Consider the following 18,032-nt stretch of genomic DNA (forward strand, 5'->3'; position numbering starts at 1 on the left):
TTTTCATATATAATTTTTATAACAAAAACAGAACATGCAAGCTTATGAATGAGGCACCTTTAAAGGTGGATAGCACTGAGTACAGAGGGCAAAATGTGTGAGTACAGAGGGCAAAATGGGCAAAAGTGTGAGTGCCAGACAGCTCTCTAACCACACAGCAGCTGTGTGACCATGGGGAGGCTGCCCAATATCACTGAAGCTTAATTTCTGTGTTAAGAATGAGAATGATAAATTCTACCATTCTACCACTCAGGGTTGTTGGGATTAACTGAAGTAATGCATGCCAAGTTCTATCTGACCATATTCCTTGAGAGTAGGACTGTGTTCTAGTAACCACCTGTACCAATGTATTGCTACTCAACTCCAAATTTACCTTTCAATACAAGCTCTGTGGTAATAGACAGAATTCCTTTAAGTACATCTCCTGTACAGCAGCATGATGGTAAGATTCCTCTGCAGAATGGAGGAGAAACACTGAAGAATGAAAGGACTTCTCTTGGTCCGACTGCTACACAGCCCGTCAGTGGTGTGGATATGAGGACATCCAGTGGTACGCATGCCCAGAACACATGTCCCTCAGTGAACTCAGCACCAGTCCAGCCTGGTGATCACCTCCCCACAGCCCTCATAAAGCACACACTAGGTGTTCTGGGCCTCCTGTCCACAGTGATGCTCTAACTCTCTCTGCTAGCCTTCCCCCTGCCACCCAGGTTTGTTTTTCACAGCTATCCTGATGTAGGCATTGCACACTCTATGTCTCTCACCCACAGCCATACCCCAACTCCACCTGTGTGTCCACCCACTGGCGGCAAATCACCTGCACCCAAGACCTGGAGGATTGCTTTCTGTTCTCCCTGAAGTTGGGACCAGCTCTGACATAGGCAATCCAGTGAATTTCTCTATCATCAGTAGCTGTAATCATACCTTCTACATTAATGTCTAAAGGGCATCTTGGGAAGGGATCTACCTTCCAAGTTTGTGCTGCCTTGCGTACTCTCCTCTTTACACCTTGTAGGTACTCTTTTATTATAGTTTAATGGTTCTTTATAACAAATTTCTTCTGTTTAAATCACTGTGTGGTTTCTGTCTCCTGATTGGACCCAGGCTAATACACCAGTGTTTCCCCTAGTGCCTACCACAATGAACAACAAAGCACATTACCTCTCCACGCAACCTTTTTTCCCTTCTCTAGTTAGCCCTGAATAATTTATCTTTTACTTGCTCAAAATCAAAACAGATCAATGTAGAAAGCCAAAGTTAGAATAGACTTCTAATTCTTAATCATGTCATTATTTGGATGTTAACTGATGCCATTTCTGGAGACTGGCTGGAACTCCTAATGGAGACTCTGCATAATTTGATAATTTAAACTCATAACTGGAGAATTACTTCCATTCTGGCTCCTGAAGACTTCAGGTCAGATTAGTTTACTCCCTCTAGTTTTAAAAAGGATTTTTGTTTGTTAGTCTATTCACTCATTTCAAAGAACATGAACAGCCTAGGGACTAATTTAGTCAAACATGTTAATTCCATCAGTGTCCACCAATAAGACTAGGACAGGGGACGCTAAAGCAGGAAAATTTAAACTCAAAAGCACAGTGACTTCTATAACAGTACAAATACTCCAATACTATTTAGTTTATTTTTTTCTAGGAAGCATGCGCTTGAAGCCAGAAAGAGTAGAATAAGCTATTAAGAAAGAAAAGGAAATCCAAAATGAATAAAAGAGAAAAAAACCAAAGTCTCTATTTTCCAGGCCTACCACTGTTCTATTCAACAGCCTTATCAGTGACTTGGATGAAATTATGAACTATGTTTTTTTTTTTTTTTTTTTTTTTTGAGACAAAGTCTCACTCTGTTGCCCAGGCTGGAGTGTAGCCTCTGCCTCCCAGGTTCTCACTCTGTTGCCGAGGCTCGGCTCACTGCAGCCTCTGCCTCCCAGGTTCAAACAATTCTCTTGACTCAGCCTCCTTAGTAGCTGGAATTAACAGGCACTCGCCACCCAACTCAGCTTATTTTTGTATTATTAGTAGAGATGGGGTTTCATCACTTTGACCATGCTGGTCTTGAACTCCTGACCTCAAGTGATCCGCCTGACTTAGCTGCCCAAAGTGCTGAGATTACAGGTGTGAGCCACCACGCTGACTGATGAAACTACTCTTATTAAACCTGCCCTTAGCAAAAAACTCGGAGGGAGAAGTAGCCTATTACTAGAACCTGATGTGGTAGTTTTACACTGGGTCAACTCACCTAGGCTAGAACTATGTGTCTCAGCATTCCCTCTCCTATTTTAGGGTTGCCCATAAGAAAAATTTGTGGGAGATTTGGGAAGTGGAAGTGAAGCAGCAGCTATTATGTGCTGGAGGTCATAACTGGCTAGAGGTGGGAAACAATGGATGTCAAGGTGCCAGCGAGCTGTTTTGTTTTTTTAAAGTTTGTCCTCACTTTCCCCTGTACCTAGCTTGGCATCGAGCTCTCCTTCATGACAATCAGTCCTGCTGAACAATAGTGAACTCAGGCCCACTGTCAGAAACTTCACTGCAAACTCAAAGGTGGTAGCCACGAAGAACGAACAGCCTTCCGGAGACTTCTGCCCTGTCCCCTTTGCAGTTGTAACCTAGCACATGGATGTGCCTGGCTTCCTGCACATTCTGACTCACAACCCACACCAGGGTTGGTTAATAATTATTCTCTGAGGCTTTCCAGACCTTGTACTTCCCAGCTCCTACTGAAATTGTATAGGTCTAAATCCTATAGCAAATTCCTTATTACAGTATACTCACAGTCATCCTGCTTCTCTGATTGAAATCCTGATTCACAAGGATTCAAAAACTGAAGAACAGCCTCAAATCAATTACATTTAATTTAACATTAATATATGTAAAGCTTTATATTTAGGCTAAAAAACAAAGAAACCTATAGAAATAAAGAATGAGTAAAACCTGAATTAAAAGCAATTACTGTTAACATCCCGAGGAGTCTGAACTACAGCTCCACTATGACCTAGGACCAAACACAGTTTGCTAAACAAATAAATGACACTGGATCTAATTCATACAACATGAATGTACAACTTCATATTGTGGGGGTAAAAATATGTCTTCCACATTTTATACTGGTAAGACAGAATATCTGGGATATTCTATTAAACTCTAACATTTTAAAGAGGAAATACTGTTTTATGAAATTAATAAGTCTAGAAAAATACAGTAAGAATGGCTTGAGGAACTTGAGTTAACTTAAAAGAGAAATAAGATCTATATATTTGTGGCTCCAGAGATAAGAGCTAGGATAAATGGAAAACAATTATATATATAAAAAATTTACTTTTGCTTAATGAAGAACACTGTAATAGTGAATCACTTCCTGTGATAAAGAGGTATACTGTAATAAAGGATAAACTGAAAAAAAAAAAAAAAGAGAAATTGGTTCAGATGTCCACTATAGTATTGTTAACCTCTTAAGATTCCATGATGTTAGAGGTGACCGAGGCTAAGAGAAGGGGGTGATGGGAAGTTACTGCTTAATGGGCATGGAGTTTCTGTTTGGAGTGATAAAAAAGTTTTGGAAACAGATAGTGGCGATGGGTGCACAGGACTATCAATGTAATTAATGCCACTGATTTGTACACTTAAAAAATGGTTAAAATGGCAAAATTTATGTTCTATATATTTATTTCACCACAATTAAAAAATACATGATTCTGTTATTCTATATGAATAATGCAAAAGATTTAAATAAAAATTTTGACTTAATAAAAAATAAAAAATTCATTCGTCTAAAGTGAACACTTCAGTAAGCCAGTGTTTCATGAAACCATAAACAATTATATGTATTCTTCAGCAGAGCTAGTGAATCAAACCAGAGTGGTCTCTTAAGGGCAGAAAAATAACTGTACCCATGAAAAGCTCATTTGTAAATGTTACCATATTATCATGATAATAAATATCCTTGTTCATGATAAAATGGACCATATACATTTTAGAAAAATGTCCTCATACACACACACACACACACACACACACACACAGAGAGAGAGAGAGAGAGAGAGAGAGAGAGAGAGAGAGAGATAAAAATTCACATGTACACAGACCAAAACATCACAATTTAATATATTTTAAAAAGTACCCAGGACACTGAAAACACAGTGGCTAAAGTTTATTTCTTTGTTTTTAAACACAAGTTGCTAAATTTTGATAGACTAGAAAGATATCCACAAGACTATCAACAATCAGAGAGCCTACTGTGTGAGTTTTGAGGCCAAAGAAAAATTCATTTAACATTTAAAATGTATTTGGCTTTCCCCGTCCCCCCTAATATTTCTTCTTAAAAATGAATGGATGGAAAAAGACATACTAATACTAACACTAATTGAATAAAAACAACTTTTTTAAAAAAGAAAAAAAGACTATTACTACCTGATTTCAAGAATTATTAAACTATGGTAATCAAGACAGCATGGTACTAGTGTCAAGACAGACAATTAGACAAATAGAACAGAATAAAGAGTCCAGAAATAAACTTCACAGATATGGATAACTGATGTTCAGCAAAGGCACTATAGTGGAGAAAGAACAGTCTTTTCAACAAATAGGGCTAGAACAACTGGACGTCCATTTGCAGAGAGGGAGGGAAAGAGAGAGGAACAAGGAGAAGGAATAAGAGAAGGAAGAGGGGGAGGAGGAGAAGGAGAACTTTAATCCATTCCTCATACCATATAAAAAATTGAATCAAATTGGATCATACACATAAACATAAAACCTAAATTTAAACTGCATGCTTTAGAAGAGAACAGAAAAATCTTTGTGACCTTGATTTACATACAGATTTCTTAGCTATGACACCAAAAGCACAATCAATAAAATTTTAAAAATTGACAAACCGGACTCCATCAGAATTTAAAACTTTTGCTCTTTAAAAGACACTACTAAAAAAAAAAAAAAAAAAAAGACAAGCCAGACTTGGAGGAAATGTTTGTAAATCATATATTTGATAAAAAGTATTATATCCATAATTTACAAAGAACTCTCAAGATTATGAAAACAAAATGGGCTAAAGATTTGAACAGATGCTTAAAAAATATATATACAAATGCCATGTAAGATCAAGAGAAGGCTGAGTGCAGTGGCTCACGTCTATAATTCCAGCACTATGGGAGGTTGAGGTGGAAGGTTCACTTGAGCTCAACAGTTCAAGACCAGCCTGGGCAACATAGTGAGACCCTGTCTCTACAAAAAATTTAAAAATTAGCTGGGTGTGATGGCACACATCTGTAGTCCCAGCTACTCAGAAGGCTGAGGTGAGGGAATTGCTTGAGCCCAGAAGGTTGAGGCTGCAGTGAGCTGTGATTACACCACTGGTACTCTAGCTTGGGTGACAGAGTAAGACCCTGCCTCAAAACAAACAAAAAGATGATATTTAATATTAGTCATTAAGAAAAAGTAAATTAAAACCACAATGAGATATTAATAAACACATATTGGAAGGGCTAAAATTAAAAGGACTGACAATTCTGGATGTTGGCAGATACGGAGGAATTGGGACTCTTGTATATCACCAGTGGTATCCCTTTAGAAAGCAATCTGGCAATTTCTTTAAAAGTTAAATGTATACCTACCATATGACTCAGCCATTCTGTTCCTGGGTATTTACCCAAGAAAAATAAAAGCGTATGTCCACGCAAAGACTTGAACATAATGAACAAATGTTCATTACACGAACATTCATAGATGCTTTAATAGTAATAGCCCCAAACCGGAAACCATCAAAATGTCCATGAACACATGAATGGCTAGGCAAGCTGTGATATACCTATAAAACAGATCACTGTTCCGTAATAACAAGGGATGAACTGCTGATACATGCAATGATAAAGAATGAATCTCAAAATAAATTATGCTGAGTGGAAGAAGCCAGCTCCTCCCAAAAAAGAGGATATACTGTTGATTCTATTTATACACAATTCTAGAAAATGCAAACTCATCAATAACAGAAAGGAGATCAGTGGTAGCTTGGGAACGTGGGGATTGAGATTGCGGATGAAATGGGAGAGAAATGAGGAGGGAAGGGTTACAAAAAAGCACAAGGAAACTTTTGAGGTGATAGATACGTTCACCATCTTGACTGAGAGTTATTCACCAAATTATTCAACTTTAAATATGTTTGATTTTTGCATGCCAATTATACCTCAATGAAGCTGCTAAAAATAAGCAAAGTCAGCAGCTTACTTGGGATATGTGAAAACTTTGGGGAAAGTCCTTTCTTTCAACCAGCAAAAGGCAGAACTCAGACTCATGATCAGCATCCATAAGGAGGTCACTTTTGTCCATATACGGTGCCAGCATTAAAAAAATAAAGCCAAGAAACTCTTCCTTTTACAAAATGCATATCATAGAGGCCTGTCCATTCACATTCTTCAAGGCAGCTTCTGATGTAATCTGTTTCTTAAAGCCTTTTCTCATCACTCAAGTAGAAGGTAATTGTTCCCTTCGGTGAATCACCATAACACTTACGTTAATTTTCAGATATTAATTCAATGCATTTATCCATTCACCCATTGCACATATATTAAGTGCTTCGTTTGGGCCAGACACAGGTGTGGCGCTAGATATACAAAAGTCAGTAGAAGGGCTAGAAGGGCATAGATTTTTCCCTCAAGAGCCTAACAGGCTAGTGGCAAAAAACTGACATTTGTTTTTGAAGAAAGTAACAGAAACACTATAACAACTATTTCAAAAAACATTAAACAGTACTACAGGAACACAGGGGGATACATTCATTTTGTCAGACATACTATCTTATACCTCAGAGACTTGTCCATTTCCCACTAGTCTAAAACTCCCTGAGAACAAGGGACTGCAACTCATTTAGTTTAGTAATCTATGAAATTACCCAGCACAGTACCTGGCATGAGTATTTCACACCTGCACATCGTTTGGATGAATGGACATTCCATTTCACAAGCATCTGCTCTTTAAAAGGCAGGGCCACCATGCTGCCAACTTCATACGTTGAGTTCCAACCCTTATCCACTTTGTCAACAAAAGCATGGCAATAATTTGAAAGCAGACAAAATCAAAACCTAAATCTAGGTCCCCAAATTCCTAAAGAAATGGCCATTCTTCCAACGAGGAAAACAGGAAGGAGGTGGGGCTTGGTCTGCAGAGATCCAGGATACAAGAATGACACCCATGACTCGAGCTCCTGCCATGGTTCCTGGGAGAGCCTGGCTTTCTATATGTTCTTGCTATATGATATTCTTCTGCCCAGGACAATACACATGGCTGGCAGCCATCTAATCTCTAGAGGAATCAGTCTCCTTGTAAAAGCAATTTCTGGGTGTGTCTCAGTCCGGTCTACTATCATAAAATACCAGAAACTGGCTGGCTTATAAATAACAGTTTATTTTTCACAGTCCTGGAGGCTGGGAAGTTTAAGATTAAGGTGCTGGCAGACTTGGCATCTAGTGAGGGCCCGCCTTCTAGCTGTGTCTTCCCATAGGGGAAGGACATCACCATGGGGCTAGCTAGTTTTCTGGGGCCTCTTTTTATAATGTAAGTTCACTAATCCCAAACATAAGGGCCCCACCTTCATCACTTAATCACCTCCAAAGGTCTGAACTCCTAATTCCATCTATCTTGGGGTTTAGGATTTCAACATACAAATTTTGGGGAGACAAAAGCATTCAGACCTGGAGATACATTTGTGACTTTCAATTTCCTGCATGATCACAAAGCTCTTATTACTATGCTCAATTTCTGAAGGGGCAGATAGGTGGAAGAGATAACCGTGGGAAATTGTTAGCATAGGGTGATGGAGTAACCCAGTTTTCTTATTTCGATCAATATATATGCAATTTTAGAATTTCAGTTAGGACAACACTAGCACAAATTTAAAATGTCTCCAATTACAACCGAGAGGTTTAAATTAAACATCAAGCAGAAATACTCCATAGCTTCCTTAATGCAATCAAGCATGACCAGAATGATAAGGCAGATTTACTTCTTGTACTCACATCTAATGGAAGCAACAGGTTTCAGGAGGGAAAAGCACAGAAGTTTATTTAAATTTGCCTGGATCCACCAGCCTGACAGGGTTGGCTGTAGGAGACGGCAGGGGGACTCTGGGGCTCAGTGATATCTTACCTGTAGATAGGGTCCTGCATCACCAGCATCTTGCTCTCATCCCATGTCCATTCCTTTTTCTGCAATAAAAGAAGCTGTAAATGAATAAGTTAGGCTTGTCCTCAGTTACAGAACCAGGGCACACACTGAGCTATGCATACTATGCAAACACATGCATTTTGCTCCTGACCTGACTTTTTCCCTCTAAGAGGCCTGGAGTTGATTGCTCCAAAAGGATGAGTAGAAAATGTCAAGTGTTTAGTCTGATCAGTTTCCTCCAAGCACTTTAGGAGAATGTCTCTCCAGGGCTCAGAGGGTAGGCAGAAGCCAAGAAGGTCTCAGGGAATACAGAGGGTGAAGTGGTGGTGTAGTGTGGAGCTCCAGATAAGCCAGGTAGGTTAATTGGTACAATTGCAGAGTGACCGCAAAGAGGCTATTCATTCTGGCTGTAAACCTAACTTATGGTGAACACAAAAGAGACCCTCTAGGCTGGGGATGAGGAGTTGGAGGAAAGTTGCAGTGCTTGCTGAGGTGAGAAGCACCCCATTGTCGGGGGACATTAGGGTCAGTGGCCAATGACACCCCCACAGGTCCAACCTCCAGGTGCAGAGACAGAGAATCCTGCTCTACCTTCATCGGCCTTTGTCAGAGAGACTTTGCTGTCCAGGGAAATTAGGAAAGAACACATTCGTTTATGAAAGAAGGACTCAAGAAGGGGGAAAGGGCAAAGGGTATACAGTGGATTAATTGAATGCTTTTAGCTATATGGATTTCTCAGAGATAATACACAGGGTGGCCACTCTCTAAACATACTGGGCTTTGGAGGTTGTTAGGCCCCCACCTGGGACTAGTGGAGATCATGTCCAGGCTCTTGCAGTGACATTAGGAAGAAGCATTGTCAGCAGCTTTACCCAAACACCATAAGTGCACGCGTGCATGCACACACACACACACACACACATTTAATTCCTGCTTTTGATTTTGATTCAATACCAATACAATCCATAGAGGTGGATTTTAGACTGGTTTAAAAACATCCAATATCAAACATTGTTTTATAGACAACAAAACTTCAGTTATAGCCAAAAACTAAATATTTTTTTAAAAAGATACCTTCCTATAATTGCTACTGACTACCCTATAAAATTTTAATATATGAACTACCTATTTGGAGCAACACAAACTAATCTCTTTTCTAAGCAAGAACCCCTTCAAATACATAAACACAGCAAGTCCAGAACATCTTTATACTAAATAATCCCAGGTTTTGTAAACATCCCTCACTAGACAAGTTTTCCAGACTACCTGCTACCATAGTGAATTTTCTTTGTATGTATTCTACTTAACAGTGATCCCTGCCAAACCTGGTAAAATGAACTGGATCCCTGATCAGCATGGTATAGAGACGCAGCCTTTTAATGTTCCAGCCATGACACTCCTCCTAACCCAGCAGATTGGTTTATAGCACTTTTTTTAATGACCTCATAATGAGCACACATTAGGCTGGTTTCCAACTGATGCACTGAAATTTTTCAGAGTTAAAGCCCAAATACCTGCATGTATATTGTAAACATCCAATATCATCATTCTCCATAGTAATCCTTCAAACAGCAAAATATAATAATATGCTTAAAAGATGGTTTGATCTCAGGGCAAAATCTTTACAACATAAATATTAAATTAAGTCACATCTCTAGCCATAACCGCATATTCTACCTGCACTTTTAATTCAATGCAGTTAGCAATGTGTATGAAGCTCTGGAGTCCATCTATTGAGTCTATTTTAGCTATTGTATTTTTCAGTTCTAATATCTCTATTTGGTTGTTTCTTTTTCTTTGCTGAGACTCTACTTTTTCATTTGTTTTAAAAGTTTTTATAGCTGCTCATGGAAGCATTTTTGTGATGGCTCTCTCAAAATCTTTGTCAGATAATTCTAACATCTCTGTTATCTTGGTGTTAGCACCAATTGATTGTCTTTTCTTCATAGAAATTGAGATTTTCCTCATTCCTGGTAAAGTGAGTGATTTTCAATGGAAGCCTAGACATTTTGAGTATTGTAAGACTCTAGATGTTATTTAAACTTTCTGTATTCACTGTCTTACTGTGATACTAAACAGGGGAAGGAGTAGGATGCCACCTTATTACCCCCAGAAGGGAGTTAAGGCTGGGTTCCCACTCGGCCTCTGCTGATACACAGGGGAAGCAAGCTCCTCATTACTGCTGGGTGTGGGTGGGAGTTCTAGGTCCCCACTGGGCTTCCAATTAGGGGTAGGGGTGCCTTGGAGTTCCCACATGGCATCCACTGACAACATACACAGTCAGTGGCTTCATGACTGCAGGTCAGCGGTAGAAGTGTAGCTTCTCCACAGACACCACATGGGAAACGGGAGCGAGAAGGGTGGTGCGGGACACTCGTTACCAGCTGGCAGGGAAGAAGGGCCTGGCCCCCTTCTCAGCCTTTGGTGGCACCACCGGAGGGGGTGTTGGGGCACCTCATTACAGCCCAACAAGGGTGGAAGCCTGGGCTCCGGCTCAGTCACAGGGGCCTGGGTGGCGGTGCGGCCGGTCTTCCGTGGATTGTTTGGCTGGAAGAGAGTGGTTATTGTGGACAGTTTTCTGCCTTGTTGTGCTGCCCCTTTTCTCCTCTTTGGCTGGAGAGAACAGGCTTTTGTTGGGGCTTTTACGCCTGTTCCTACTGGCATGTGTGAGTTGCCAGCTTCTTCAGCTCTGCATCTGGGATGTATGAGGTGAAAGAAACCCAGGGAATTCACAACTATGTAGTTTGTGGGTCCCTAGGTTCCTAGCCAGGCTGCCCTCTCTCCACCTCTCAGAACCTTCGGATGTTGATTTTATATATAACGTCTAGGGTTTTCAGCTGTACTTAGCAGGAGGAATAGGGGAAAGTGCATCTACTTGGTCTTCCCAGAAGTAAAAGTCTGGTTCCTATATCTATCATGTTTTTTTGTTTGTTTGTTTTGTTGTTTTTTTTTTAAAAAAAAAACTACAGTTGCCTTGGCTCCACCTCTTGAGAGACATGAATACAGTGGGTCAGAGGTAAGGCCCGATAATCTGTAGCTTTAACAAACATTTCAAGTGGTGCTGATGTGACCCTAGGGTTGAGAGCCACTGCTACACACCAAAGAAAGACTGGACTGAAATCCTCAGCCAGAGGGTCTCTTTCACACAACACACACTGCTCTGGAGTCTCAGGCCTGGCACAGGGAACTCCCCTGACATTTCAGAGAGTCAACTGACCACAGTCCCACTGTCTCAGGCCAGGGCCCACCTCAGTGTACTCAGGAAGTGGCTGCTGTGGCTTAAACACTTGGTGGGGCATCAGCAGACGTGCTTTGCTCCTGAGAGAATGCATCTTTACTTCTCTCATGCTCTTATCATCAAGGCAGTCTGCTCCCAACAGTCCTTGCAGCTCTGGTGTGATTTTCAAAGTGACCGAGCCAATGACTCAATACACCAAAGAGGCTGTGAACTCCAACCAGCCACATGCCCTGTCCCTTTCTGAGGAAAGCAGCCCCAAAGAGGGTCTGAATGAGGGTGGTTTGGTTTATGCTGCACACGTCTGAGGAAGCCAACTGTGCTAACCTGGCCATGACTGTCTGGGGTCGGGATCCCCACCTGACTGACCATGGGGAGCCAGCAAGGGGCTGGCATTAAACCACTCAATCATTGAGCTCTACAGTAAAAAGACCCAACTCTACCCAATCGATTCCTCTCTCTGGGGAATATCAAATCCTAAGTGGAGTCTAGGCTGAGCCCCATAACGGTGGACAGTTTTTGTGACCAGTGACTCTATTTCCACTCACACTGGCGGCAACACTGAGGGAGAGGATGCGTCGGGTGCCAGCTCATGTTTCCTCCAAGCCTTGCAATGCACCTCCGTTATCAAAGCTAACCCGGGCAAGCCTCTTCTCAGCAATTCTATAGAATGTTACTAAGACATTCATTAAAAGGAAAGAATAATGAGGCAAAATAATACAGAACAACTATTTTCTTTCTCTGGCAGATGTGAATAGGAGGACAGAGAAACCAGGTTCCCAGGGCCCCTTGGGTTAATTTAATAAGAATGAGCATTGGCACGGTCTACAGAAGCCAAAACATACTTTACTTTTAAAAGAGGTCCCAGAACCCATATAGAATGTCCTGAAGAAGGGGAAAACCAAAAGGATCTTTTCACCAACCTACTTATTTTCGTTTTCTGAAGATCTCATTAAAATCTAGTCCTGTCACTTTACAGACCTTCATCCTTGGATGAAAAATATTAAATCTAGGAGGAGATCAGGAAATTATTAAGATAACTCAATGGGTTTGGGGAGTAGCAGGGACTCACCAGTGTTTTGGTTATTCAAGGAACTAATGCAAATACTGTTGGAGCTTTGTTTGTTTTTGAGACGGAGTCTCGCTCTGTCGCCAGGCTAGAGTGCAGTGGCGCAATCTTGGCTCACTGCAACCTCTGCCTCCCGGATTCAAGCGATTCTCCTGCCTCAGTCTCCCAAGTAGCTGGGACTACAGGCACGCGCCAGCATGCCCAGCTGATTTTTGTATATTTAGTAGAGATGGGGTTTCACCTTGTTGGCCAGGCTGGTCTTGAACTCCTAAGCTCAGGTGATCCGCCTGCTTCCGGCCTCCCAAAGTGCTGGGATTACAGGCATGAGCCACCGCACCCGGCCACTGTTGGAGCTTTTTAACCCAATCTCCTCAAGGCCTACATGATAGTCCAAGAACTTTAGAACTAAAGGGTCTCCACCCCTCCCCCACTGCACCTCTTTCAAATAATACCCTGAGGAGTGTAGTCACTCAAGCAAGGTGTCACCCTTTGTTAGTAGCCCAGCCAAGAGTAAAAACAAATTCTCCTGATGTTTGGACTAGTGCTGACTCCACTACTCTGGCACAATTCATAGGCAATGAATATAATGAATAGCTTAACTTAGAGGGAGGCCCCGCTTCACGTATTTCACGTGACTTTATGATTGTCACCAATGGGTCTTAATTCAAGAACAATTTGATTCTTTCTTTCTCTTGGTCTGAAATTATGTCTTTTATTACCCCTATTTTGCAAATATTTCAAAGAAAAAAACAAAACAACACAAACCAGCCCCTCCTCACTTCTCTATATGGAAATACTCTTCTAAGGAAAAACAATTACAAAAAAAAAATTTGAAATGAGAAGAAAAACAGGAAGAAAAACGAATTTCCCAGACCTATGGGATCATAAATCAAAGTTGGTTTCAAAAATAGATAGGACACAGATGCATTACTGAACAATAACTGCAGCCAAACTCAGTTTAACTGTCTTTGAAGTCTTTTTTTTTTTCCTTTAAAAAAAAAAAAAACCTTGAAAATAAAGACTTGGGGCGCGGTGGCTCACGCCTGTAATGCCAGCACTTTGGGAGGCCGAGATGGGTGGATCACGAGGTCAGGAGATCGAGACCATCCTGGCTAACACGGTGAAACCCCGTCTCTACTAAAAAACACAAAAAACTAGCTGGGCGAGGTGGCGGGCGCCTGTAGTCCCAGCTACTCGGGAGGCTGAGGCAGGAGAATGGCGTGAACCCGGGAGGCGGAGCTTGCAGTGAGCTGAGATGCGGCCACTGCACTCCAGCCTGGGTGACAGAGTGAGACTCCGTCTCAAAAAAAAAAAAAAAAAAGAAAGAAAGAAAATAAAGACTTGGAGTCTTGGTAGCTATGTGAGGGAAATTTCAGTTTTGCTATTCACTGTCCAGGATCAGCTGTGGTCTCCATGATATGCCAGGAAATGAGGACATTTTCAGTTCAGATGGGAATGGAAGGAAAGAGGAGGAAAAAGAGAGGAGGAAAGGAGGGGACACACACCTCTAAAGCTGTCAGCACCTCTCTGAGTACCTTCTGGGGAAAGGGGGACCTTCACAGGCTTATTTACTGCAAACAGCCCAGGGGAGCCGCAGGACTGGGCACCAGCAGGGCTGGTCTTCAGCCTCCTTCCACCACGAGTGCAGGCTCAGGCAGGGCTCCCACCGGAGCAGGAGCACTAGCAGCAGCAGCAGCAGTGGTGAGGCCAATACGCTAAGTGCTCAAGGAGACAAAGATTGGCCTCTTCACTCACTCCAGCAATAAAGCAAATGGACACAAAATTATGAGTAGGGAGGGAGTGCCTGGTGGAGCAGATTAATTAGTCCTAGGGGCAACTGCCTGGCATTCGGCCACGCCCCAACTCTGTATGTGGATATGTGTAACTCCTTTCTCTTATTCCTGTGCCCTCCGTGCCTGTCAAGGACACTCACGGCACGGCTGAGCCTTTTAGGAGGTCTCTAAACTAGAGTTTATTAACCTGTCTCTCTTTCTGTGCCATCTCCTCCCTTCCCCTCTTCTCTTTGTTTATGAATTCCTTACTCCAGGGTATTTTTAAAAGTCAGTGAGATAGAGGGAGTAGCTTAACTTGAAGGAAGGCTCAACTTCATATCTTGGTTAGTAAACATTTTCTGGAGCGAGAAAGGAAGGTGTGATCATAGAGTGTACACCACAGACCTCCAGTCACAGGGAGGTGCACTCAAGGGCCCCAGCTGCTGCACTCTGAAATTCATTATCATGTTGGTTCAGGAGCTATGCTTTCCACAGACTGATCCAGCCAGTGACTGAGAATGGAGGGATACTAAGGCAGGCCTGTTCCTGGGAGATGTGCGGATCCAGACAGACAACTTTGGCTTCTGGACACCCTGAAGCCTTGCCAAGCCTTTCTCAGACCGCACTGCAGTCTAAGAGCCTTTTGCTAACCTTCCTTCCTTCCTTCCTTCCTCCCCTCTCTCTTGCACTCAGGGGCAGGCCTCCCTGCAGCCTGATGGCCCTCCCAGCCTTTCTCAGATGCTTCCTCATTTTCTCCCACAGGCATTTAACAATGTCTTGGCATCACCTTCTCAGAGGACCTAGACTAACACAGAAAGTGAGAAGGTGAGAAAGCAAAGATATAGGAAAGTCATCTGTATCTGCTTCGTTTTTCATTCTCATAGTTGATATGGGGAAAAGAGTCCTTTCCTCCATTTAGGGAAAGAACTTCTACATAATGCTTTCAGATTACTAAAATTGGTCTCCACCTTAAAGGTGACCACTGAGGCTCAGAGAAGTTGACTTATTTCCCTCCAAGGCCACCTAATCCAGTGATAAATAAAATCCAACTCTTCTACCTGCAGTCTGCAGGTAGTCTGCAACTCCAAATGATGAAATCAGTCTTTCACTGTCCACTACCAGGAAGTTCTTTGCTTTCCACAGAGGAAGGGGATAAAGGGCTTGCTCTGTATGCTTTTGTAAGACCACTGAATGGGGTAAGCACAACTTTGATATAGGACCTTCTCTTTCCTTTATCTGTTGAGTGCAAATGTCAGGTCCTCCATGGAAATTCACAGCCACTTTGTCATTCTAAAAGCTCCTGGCAAGGAATGTTATATGGGAACTGGTTTAGAGGTAGGTCTTCCTAGAACTGTGCCAAGAAGAGAAAACAGAGTGAGGAATAATTATCACAGTGGTCCTTTCTCCTTTTGACATGTGGAAATGGATATGGCATCTCTGAAGCCCTTCCTCAGGAATGCTAAAGTAGAGGAGAAATTTGTACTGACATTCATTTCCTATCCCTACTAGAAATTATCAGTAGGCATATCACAAAGCCTGCAAGCTTCACAATTATTCATGCAGCATTATTCAAGCACCTAATAGCAGTGGTGACTTAAAAAAAAAATTGCAAAGGCCATATAAACTCAGTTTGACAACTTCTCCATGCTTCTAGATAGAATGGGATTACACTGAAAGTAAAGCTATCTCTGTCCTTCAGGTATAACCTATGGATATAGGAACGTGCATTTCAAAATTGAAGCAGTAATAAATCCTCCCACGATGTGCACAATTCCTAATAGGCTTGTTTTTAAAGTAGCAGAAAATAAAGATGGCCAAGAAACACAATATGGTGGAAAGAAGACTGGATGAAGTTTAGGGCCTAGATTCACACCCTGGATGTCAGTAACTACCCGGGTGTCCTTAGGGACAGTCACTGGACTTCTCTTATCCTCTGTTGCTACATCTAATCAATTAGAGGATCAGGCTAAATCATTTTTTAAGTCTCCTTTACTCCTCTTTGGCTAAATTCTGGTTCTATAATTCTGAGTGCCTCCTTTTCTTAATTCGATCTGACTTCTGTGTTTCCATAGTAACCAGCACTACTGTTTGGGCAGGAACATAGTTTCCCTGTGATATAATGCACCCATGACAGAGTACAGATTAGGAGTTAAAGACTCTGGCTTAATTAATTAGGCATTTCCTATGGAGTGGTTATTATCCAAAAGGGTCCAAAAAGATCAGTCACACAGCAACAGAGCAGTGGAAAGAACCTGCTCGGAATTTAAGTAAGACAAGGTTTGAACCTTGACTTCACCACTGATAGGATCTGAGATTCAGGCAAGTTGCTCAATCTGCTTTTGAACAATCGTAAGAATGGTATCTACCTAACAGGACAGTTGTAGGATTTGTTAAGTGTAAACATGCATCAAACAAGGCCTGGGCAATAGCAGGTACTCAATATCAGTGTTAGCTATTACTATTAGCTGTTCTCATTATCACCTTAGTGTGTAATTACTTACATCAGTTTGCTCCCTCTGGTCTTCTACTTTTCCAAACAGATGAAATAAGATTTGAGGGAGGACATGGTCCCTGCCCCCTAAAGCTAACAACCTATGGGGGAAAGAGATAAATAACTGCAACGCAATTTTATAAAACCTGTAATAGATCTATGCGTGCATACAGTGACAAAGAATAATTTTGCAGGGAAGAGTTCATATTTAATATCCTTATATAACCTATGCAGATTCTTGAACATGGTAGACACACAATGAATTAATGAAAATGATGGTGCCTTTTTAGAATGTTGCCTTAGGGGATCCCAACAAAGTTACTGGTTCATAAGAGAAACCATATAAAACTGAAGCCCTTTGGGTCCTTTATTAGAAAAATCCCTTGGATGAAGTTCAAGACTAGTCTTTCTTATTCAGGATTCCACTCCCTAGCAAATGGTGCTATAGTGTGATTCCAGTATTATAATAACTAATCATTATATATACATGGAAAAGATAATTGCTTGAGCCTAGATGCGAGTTGAAGAAAATGTGCTGGTTGAGAGATATCAAAGTACAGCTAATTATCTTAGTAACTGAGTTTACATCACAAATGCAACCTAAGATTCATAAAGAATTTGAAATTCATGATCTACTGGCATCAGTTCAAGATGACAGCATTTTTAGATATTTGTTATTATAAACAAAAAGATATTTTTTACATCTCAATGAGAGTTGATTATATCTGGCCACTGCCTACACTAGTATAATGCACCTGAAGATTACAGTCACCGGAACAAATCCTACAATTAATGCTATGGAATTAGCAATTTTTATGGAAGCCTTCCTATATTTGAGAAAGGATCTCATCCTTGTTTTTTTTTCTTTCTTTCTTTTAAACTGGCAGATTGACAGGAAGAAAAAGAGGAAGGACAATATGATAAAGGTAACAAACTAGACTTCATTTGATCCAATTACTAAGTACTTATTTTTTCATAATTTAATGACATTACTACACACAAATAATATTCAATCATGCAGCTAGCGAACAGCCACAATTACTGAAAACATAATACATATGTCTGGTGCCCAGGCAAGTGCTGGGCTTACAAAGATGGCTCCTGCCCTTAAAAAGTTCACTGGAGGGCAGGGACTCACTGTAAACACAGTTCTCAGCCAGCAAACACATCACCATTCGCCAGTTACAGAAAGGCTGGAGAAAGAGGAGGCTGGATGGCTGCTTCAGAGATGTTGGACCTCAGAGGGTCCCCTCCTGCCCTAGAAGATTGGGAAACAACAACATAGTGATCCACTCAGACTCCA

At 41.4% G+C, this 18,032-nt stretch overlaps 1 protein-coding gene across 2 annotated transcripts in view; it reads right to left on the reverse strand.

The window, feature by feature from the left end:
* Positions 1 to 18,032, reverse strand: part of NOS1AP (nitric oxide synthase 1 adaptor protein) — a 304,488-nt gene that overhangs the window by 60,337 nt on the left and 226,119 nt on the right. The window contains exon 4 of one of the 2 annotated variants that reach the window (XM_077997522.1): positions 8,145 to 8,218. In XM_077997522.1, the coding sequence (XP_077853648.1) occupies positions 8,145 to 8,218 (74 nt within the window). 2 annotated transcript variants of the gene reach the window in all.

This window comes from Macaca mulatta, chromosome 1, assembly GCF_049350105.2.
Source record: "Macaca mulatta isolate MMU2019108-1 chromosome 1, T2T-MMU8v2.0, whole genome shotgun sequence".
Classification (NCBI taxonomy): domain Eukaryota; kingdom Metazoa; phylum Chordata; class Mammalia; order Primates; family Cercopithecidae; genus Macaca; species Macaca mulatta.